Source organism: Aethalodelphis obliquidens, unplaced genomic scaffold (assembly GCF_003676395.1).
Source record: "Aethalodelphis obliquidens isolate GAN/ISIS:26980383/991018 unplaced genomic scaffold, ASM367639v1 scaffold9, whole genome shotgun sequence".
In the NCBI taxonomy this organism is placed as follows: domain Eukaryota; kingdom Metazoa; phylum Chordata; class Mammalia; order Artiodactyla; family Delphinidae; genus Aethalodelphis; species Aethalodelphis obliquidens.
In genome coordinates this window covers 10,124,336-10,132,271 of record NW_020837953.1, presented here as the reverse complement: position 1 = coordinate 10,132,271, position 7,936 = coordinate 10,124,336, and the positions used below count along the sequence as shown (strand labels likewise).

At 41.0% G+C, this 7,936-nt stretch overlaps 1 protein-coding gene across 4 annotated transcripts in view; it reads left to right on the top strand.

Moving 5' to 3' along the window:
• The first annotated feature begins 4,271 nt into the window (after positions 1-4,271).
• The window catches only part of OSBPL9 (oxysterol binding protein like 9), a 168,396-nt gene continuing 164,731 nt past the window's right edge, over positions 4,272-7,936 (top strand). For all 4 annotated transcript variants that reach the window (XM_027108570.1, XM_027108572.1, XM_027108571.1 and 1 more), the window contains exon 1: positions 4,272-4,397. In XM_027108570.1, coding sequence (XP_026964371.1) covers positions 4,287-4,397 — 111 coding nt within the window. In that variant the 5' untranslated portion in view covers positions 4,272-4,286. The remainder of the gene's footprint in view (positions 4,398-7,936) is intronic.

Here is a 7,936-nt window from a genome sequence, read left to right as displayed (position 1 = left end):
AGAAAACTTGCCTAATATCATATAGCTACTAACTAATGGGCCTGAGGATTCAAACCTAGGTACTGTGGCATTAGAGTCCACATTCCTACCACTAAGCTTTGAGCCTCTCCTCAACTGAAAGCAGATAGAAGCTTATTTATTTCTCTACCACCAAACTACCAATCCATGGCATTTGAACCCATACTCACTGCTCTCCCATACTTATTACTATGGATGAAGTATAGCTCCTGTTTTTACTGGTGAATTTCACCAAACATTCAAAGAAAAATTAATGCCAATCCTTCTCAACCCTTCAAAAAAACCGAACAGAAGGGAACACTCCAAGACTCATTTTACAAGGCCAGCACTATCTTGATATCAAAGTCAGACACAGACACTACATGAAAACAAACAAACAAAAAAACTTTAGGCCAATATCCCTCTGAATATAGAAGCAAAAATTCTCAACAAGATACTAGCAGATCAAATTCAACCGCACATCAAAACAATCATACACAGCAATTAAGTGAGATTCATTTTGGGGGTGCAAGGATGGTTCAACAAGCAAATTAATAAACATGACACATCACATTAATAAAATGAAAAGTAAAAATTATATGATCATCACAATAAATGTAGAAAAAGCATTTGGCAAAGTTCAACATTCATTCATGATTAAAACTCTCAACAAATTCGGTATGGAAGGAATATACTGCAATGTCATAAAGGCCATGTATGACAAACCCACAGCTAACATCATACTAAATGGTGAAAGCTTGAAAGTTTTTACTCAAAGATCAGGAACAAGACAAGGGTGTGCACTCTCACCACTCCTATTCAACATAGTACTGGAAGTCCTTGCCAGAGAAATCGGGCAAGAAAAAGAAATAAAAGGCATCCAAATCAGAAAGGAAGAAGTAAAATTTTCTCCATTTGCAGATGACATGATTTTATATACAGAAAATCCTAAAGACTTCACAAAATAAAGTTAGATCTAATTGCCAAATTCAGTAAAGTTATAGGATACAATCAATATACAAAAATCAGTAGTGTTTCCATACACTAACAATAAATTATCTGGAAAAAAAAACGTAAAAATGACAATCCCATTTACAATAGCGTTATCAAACCAAGTTTGTTTGCCCGACCTGCAGGAAGCCAAACTGAGACATGGAGCTTTGCAGTACAGAAAGGGTTTATTCAGGAGAAAGCCAAGCGAGGAGTCAGGAGAACAAATTTCAGACCTGTCTCCCCAAGGGTGACAGGCCTGTGATATTTATGGGATAAAGAAGCAGGGTGGTTTTCAGTGTGGGGAAATGTGATTGGAGGTAGGGAAAAGGTGAGGTATTCAGTGTTCTGAGCAGGCCCAATTTTAGGGTCAGTGGTCCCCACTAGTCTTAGCCAGTCTGAACTGGGCAGGAGCTGACTCCAAATTTCTGGAAAACAACTTAAGCTCCTGTTATTGTAGTGACCCATTTGTCAGAAGGTTATCTGTAGGGATGGTTAAGAAGTACAGTGATATATTACCTAGGCTATGTGAAGCTTGGAGGGTATGCAGTTAGAGAAAGGAAAAAAAAAAAATCAAACAAACTGACAGCAGACTTAATCAGTAAAGGCAGGTTACAAACAGTGGGGTTACTAACAAGTTGTTTCCTTATCTGCTGTTCTGTAAGATACAATCAAGGATTTCTGTTTAGGCTCCAGCTTCTGTTAACCCTATGGGACACAGTTTCAACAGAAACAAAAAACAATAAAATATTTAGGAATAAATCTAACCAAGGAGGTGAAAGATCGGTACACTGCAAACTATAAAATATTAATGAAAGAAATTGAAGAAGGCACAGATAAATGGAAAGCTATTTCATGTTCATGAACTGGAAGAATTAATATTGTTAAAATGTTCATATTACCCAAAGCCACTTATAGATTCAATGCAATCTCTCTCAAGATTCCAGTGGCATTTTTTACTGAAATAGAAAAAAAAAAATCCTGAAATTCATTTGAAACCACAAAAGAGTCTGCTTAGCTAAAGCAATCCTGAGAAAGAGTAACATAGCTGGAGGCATCCCACTTTCTGATTTCAAACTATATTACAAAGATATAGTAATCAAAACAGTATGACACTGCCATTAAAAACATATATAGATCAGTGGAACAGAATCAAGAGCCCAGAAATAAACCCATGCATATACAGTCAACTAATATTTGACATGGGAGCCAAGAAGGCTCATTCAGTGGGGGAAAGGTAGTCTTTGCAATAAATGGTGCTGGGAAAATTCATATGAAGAAGAATAAAACTAGACCCTTATTTTAAACCACTCACAACAATTAACTCAAAATGGATTAAAGACTTAATTGTAAGACCTGAAACCATAAAACTTCTAGAAGAAAACAGGGGAAAGCTTCTTGAAATAGGTCTGGTCAATGATTTCTTTGGACATGACACTTAAAGCACAAAGCAGCAAAAGCAAAAATAAACAAGTGGGACTACATCAAACTAAAAGTTGGTCAAAAGATTAAAAATTCTGGTTATGAGATATATAAGTTCTGGGAATGTAGTGTAAAGCATGGTGACTATAGTTAACTATACTGTATTGTATATTTGAGAGTTGCTAAGAGAGTAGATCTTAAAAGTTCTCATCACATGAAAAAAAATTATGGGGTGGGGTGATGGATGTTAACTAAATGTAGTATGGTAATCATTTCACAATATACATATATATCAAGTCATGTATATCTTAAATGTACACAATGTTATATGTCAATTATATCTCAATAAAACTGAGAAAAAAGATATCAAGCAGATCAAGCATAATAAATTTGATCTTACTTTAGCTCTTCATCCAATTTGATTAGCTAGCAAGTAAGTTCTCTGTTTAGCTCCCTCAGTGATATTCTTTCTCCTAGAGCTTCTGTTATCAGCAAAGAGGAGGGATTCACAGCACAGTACCTGAATATACAAAATACTTTTAAGTGCAAAAAATTAAAAATTAAAAAATTAAAGACAAAGAAAACCTCTCCCTTGATCTCACAGCCACTTTTAGCTAATGCCCTGCTTCTTAGTTCCCTTTTTCTTACCCTTCACATCTTAATTTAAATGCCATTTCCTGAGGCACCACTCACAGCCACCTAATATAAAGTAGCTACCCATTGGCTCCCTATTACCCCAGCTTAAATTCTCTGCAAGGCATTCATCACTATTAGATATTTTTCTTGTTTACTTGTTTAGTGTCTGCTTTCCATCACTGAATTTAAGCTCTTAGCAAGGAACCTTTCTGTCTCCTTCAGCGTTGCATTCCCAGGACCTCAGACATTGTCTCAATATGTAGGACAATACTTCCATTGTCCTTATAGGCTCTATGTGATTTCCCTTTACTTTCTGACCTTATCTCCAACTACTTTCTCCTTGCTCGCTGCTCCACTCACAATGAACAATCTGCTGTTCCTTTGCCAGCCTCCCTCCTTCCCTTTCTTTAGGTCTTTGCTCAAAAGTTACTTTCTCATTCAGGTCTTCTCTGTTTGGGAACTTAAAATTGTAGCCCCTACTCTCTGCTTCTTTCCTTGCTTAATTTTTCTCCAAATTACCAAATTGTAACATACTGTATAATTTACTATTTATTTCCTGTTCGCATCATGAAGTCTCTGCTGAATCCCTAAAGCCTAAGAGTATCTAGTACAAAACAAAAAGTATTTGTTTTATTTTATTTTATTTATTTATTTTGCGGTACGCGGGCCTCTCACTGTTGTGGCCTCTCCCGTTGCGGAGCACAGGCTCCGGACGCGCAGGCTCGGTGGCCATGGCTCACGGGCCCAGCCGCTCCGTGGCATGTGGGATCTTCCCGGACCGGGGCACAAACCTGTGTCCCCTGCATCGGCAGGCGGACCGTCAACCACTGCGCCACCAGGGAAGCCCCCCAAAAGTATTTATTAAATGAATGGGTTTGTGAAATGATTGCTTAAATGAATATCAGATGTGAAATCTTATGGATGTGTAAGGTATCATCATGGGCAGTAAAATTATTTATGTTAATAAATAATCTTAACAGCAGTATTCATGCTTGAGTTCTTCACATCTCAGGTATGGAGTCCTACACACAACAGGCTCCCCAAAAAATCTTTTTTTTTTTTTTAAATCGCTTTTTGTGTTTGATAGCTGGGGCCAGGGGTCAGCGAGTCCACCAGGGCGAGAAGGAGCCGCTGGCCCCGCCCTGGCCCCGCCCCTGCCCGCGACGGCCACGCCCACCGCGTGCCGAATGCCTTATAGGCGATTGACGTCAGGCAATTTGTTGTCATTGGCGGCTCCCAAGATGGCGTCCATCATGGAAGGGCCGCTGAGTAAATGGACTAACGTAATGAAGGGCTGGCAGTACCGTTGGTTCGTGCTGGACTACAATGCAGGGCTGCTCTCCTATTACACAGTAAGTCCTCGGAGGCAAAGCCCCGAGCGCCTCGGGGGTCGCGATCCCTGGGTGGAGGTGGGGACCGGGCGTTTTGGTAGCTGGGAAGAGGTTGCTAGGCTTGGGGGTGCAGCCGTACGGGAGGGCTCCCTCGTGGGGGAGGGTTTTACGTCCCCAATAGCCAATGAGGGTGAAAGAGATGCTGGCTCAGCCAATAAGCGGGCACCGGCTTTATGATTTATGGGCTGGGGGCGAGCCGTGTTTCTTAGGGTCGGGTGTTTGTTGGGGGGGTGGAGTGGGGTGCTGTTGTAGGTGGGTGGGTGGTTGTAGTCGTGGTTTGAGGGGTTCGGTCGCGCGGTACGTGCGGTTTCCCCTTGTTAATCATGGATCTGGTACTGTCCCCCCAGGCCCTGTAAACGGCCGCGCCCCTTACCTTCCCTCCAGGGATTGAGGAGCGCTGCTTTCTTAGAGCAGTGGTCTGACGAGCTTGGCCGGGTCCTGAAGTGACTTGCCTTCGCAGGTCTGCCCAAGTTGAGCGTCTCTTCACAGGACTCCCGCCTCCATTCCGCGGCAGGCGAGCGTGACCGACGCCTTAACTTTTGAGAGCGGAGGATTTCCTACACAGGACTCTCTTGTTAGCGAAGAGAGACTGGATAGTGCGATGTCTCCTGAAAGTTATATCCCGGGAAGGGCCGAGTTAAGGGCTTCAGTGTCGTTAAACACGAATCAGTGGCCGTGGGAAGGTCCATGAATTGCTATGAATCTTATGTTCTGACTATCCCTCCACCCCCGACGCATTAGAAATGGAAGGTGGGTGGAATTAGAGAAATTACTTCCAAAAGTACTGTCTCTGAATGGTTAATGGTCTAGTTAATAATAGCCAATGAGAGGGAAGAAGCCTCTTAAAAGAACAAAATAGAATGTCCTGAAGACTTTGGAAAATAATAGAAGACAGAAGGAAAACAAATTCTGATTATGGAAGGAGGGTTAATGTCAATGAGAGAAATGGGGACGCTAGTATTTTTTCGTTAATTTAAACAATATTTACTGAGCGCCTACTACATGTTAATTGTTATTGCTTTAGGCTAGGGGTGTGTGGGTGTGTGTGCACACGCGTGTGCACGTGAGCAAGAATCAACAGAGATCAATATATTCATCATTCCTTTTCTGTGGAGCTTATCTTCTAGTCTAGTGGTTCCCTTAATTCATTTTACTCACGATAATTCTGCAATGTAGGTATTCATTATCCCCATTTTACAGTTTTGGAATCTGAGGCTCCTGGCTTTTAAGCCGTTTGCTCAAGATCACAGAGCTAGCAGTAAGCAGTGTTATCAGGGTTCTAAATAACTGGCTTTTTTACTTTTTCCATTACACTTCACTTTCACTACAGGAAGGAGAAAAATGCAATCTTTGAGTTACTAAAGACAAGCCTGCAGGAGTAACAAGTATAACTTTCAACATCAACTTCCTTTCTTTACATAATTTTTAAAGGGAAAAAAAAAGACCAAACCTGAATGAAGTTTAAATACATTGTTCAAGATTATCTTTAGGTAGCCATGAAAGAGAGGCAAATGAACATTGTATCCTGAAAACTCTGGAATTATGAAATCCCATAGTTCAGATAAATGAAGAGTAATATTGGGTTTCAGTAGAAGTGATAATCAGAAAATCCTTTTGAACCTTTCCAGCCTATTCAAGGTAGAGTAATTTCAGTGAGTGGCACTATGGAATGAAGTTACTCTACAAATCCCAACTTTGTGTGGGTCTGAATCTAGGGTCACGCTGGAGAGGCCCCAAGCTGGGGTTCTTGGGAACTCCTAGCGCAGACAGAATCTTCTTTTTTTCCTGTTTTTCTTCCTTTGTCATATCCTTTTTCTGCCTCCTTGCCCTTTTACTTTCTGAATATCTCGACAAATCTCTCCTTGTCTTACTGGCTAAATACGGTTTTTTAAATTATACTTCTTCCCTGCCACCTTCCCCCACCCCATTACTTATCCTCCCTTCTGAGATTAGACTATAAAAACATCATCCCTGCCAGCAGAAGGAGGTATCATATTTCTCACTAATGGATATTTAGAAGCTTTTTTTCTTGTTCTTTGGTGTTAAAGTATTTGCCAGCAGCTAAACCACAGAGAAATACTGTAAAATAAAATGATCTTGTGAAAATAAAATGATACTCAATCCCAAATTAGAGGAGGTCCAGTAAAGATGGGAAAAGGGGCTTCCCTGGTGGCGCAGTGGTTGAGAGTCTGCCTGCCGATGCAGGGGACACGGGTTCGTGCCCTGGTCCGGGAGGATCCCACATGCCGCGGAGCGTCTGGGCCCGTGAGCCGTGGCCGCTGGACCTGCGCGTCCGGAGCCTGTGCTCTGCAGCGGGAGAGGCCACAATAGTGAGAGGCCCGCGTACGGGGGGAAAAAGAAAAAGACATGGGAAAAGGATAAGTATTCACCTAAAGAGAAAATAGGAAACATTGAATGTTGGCAATGAATTCTGTACACTTGGACATTGTTTCAGTACATTAGGATTTGGAAGGATGAAGGTACATCTTAATGATTTGCATGTGGCTGTTAACTTGGATCTGCATCTTCTAGGAGGAGTATCTGAATTAGTTGCACAACATTTTAACCAGAGCAGTAAATAGCAAGTTACTCTATTCCTTGTTTCCCAAATCACTCGGGCTCTGGTCTGGCTCTGTGGTTGCAGGCCTATTCTAGGGTGGCCATGAAAACCCTGGACTAAACTAAATTGGCCTTGTTTTAGAGTCAGCCTGTACCAAGAATTGATATTGGGATAATCTCAGGGTTGGAAAGGATCACAGGAATTGCTGTGAACTAAATAGATTCACCCAAACCTCACCTTAGCCTGGATCTTCTCTTCTGGACCTGGGCCCAGACCCAAACCTATCTTCTGGGAATGGATGGTCTTTTTACTTTACATTTCTTTTATTTTCATAATACATAAATTTTCAGTTTTTGCAAAAGAGTTTTGTATATTATTCTGACCAATACAGGAACAGAGAAACTGATTACCTTCTTTAGAAAAGTAGAATTAGGCAATCTTTTCAGCTCAAGCTCAGTCTTTTAATTATTAAAAACAATTATTCATTCAGCAAGCATTTATCTGGGACTTTTTAATAGGCACTTTACTATATACGTTGGAGGTACAAGCATGAAGGAGAGAGTCCCTTCCATCTAGGAACTCACAATCTAGCAGAGCAGACAGCTAAGCATAATTTCAAAACAATATGGTAAATTCTACAATAGAAGTAAGAGTAGACTGCTGTGGGCACATTGCCTAAAAAAGGCTAGAGAGACATTTGAGCCGAGACTTAAAGGTAGAAGAGAAGAAGGGCATTTCAGGCAGTGGGAAATATGTACAAATTGGGAAACTTGAGAACATAAAATGCATTAAGATATTGAGAATTTCTGAGCAGCTTCAGTGTAAAGGTGTGTAGGGAGATAACAGGAGATTGAGTCCAGAAGGTATTTGGAGCCATAGGTCAGGCCTGGAGATGAAGATCTGTTAGATTATAGCACAGAATTTGTTGAATTTTTATTAG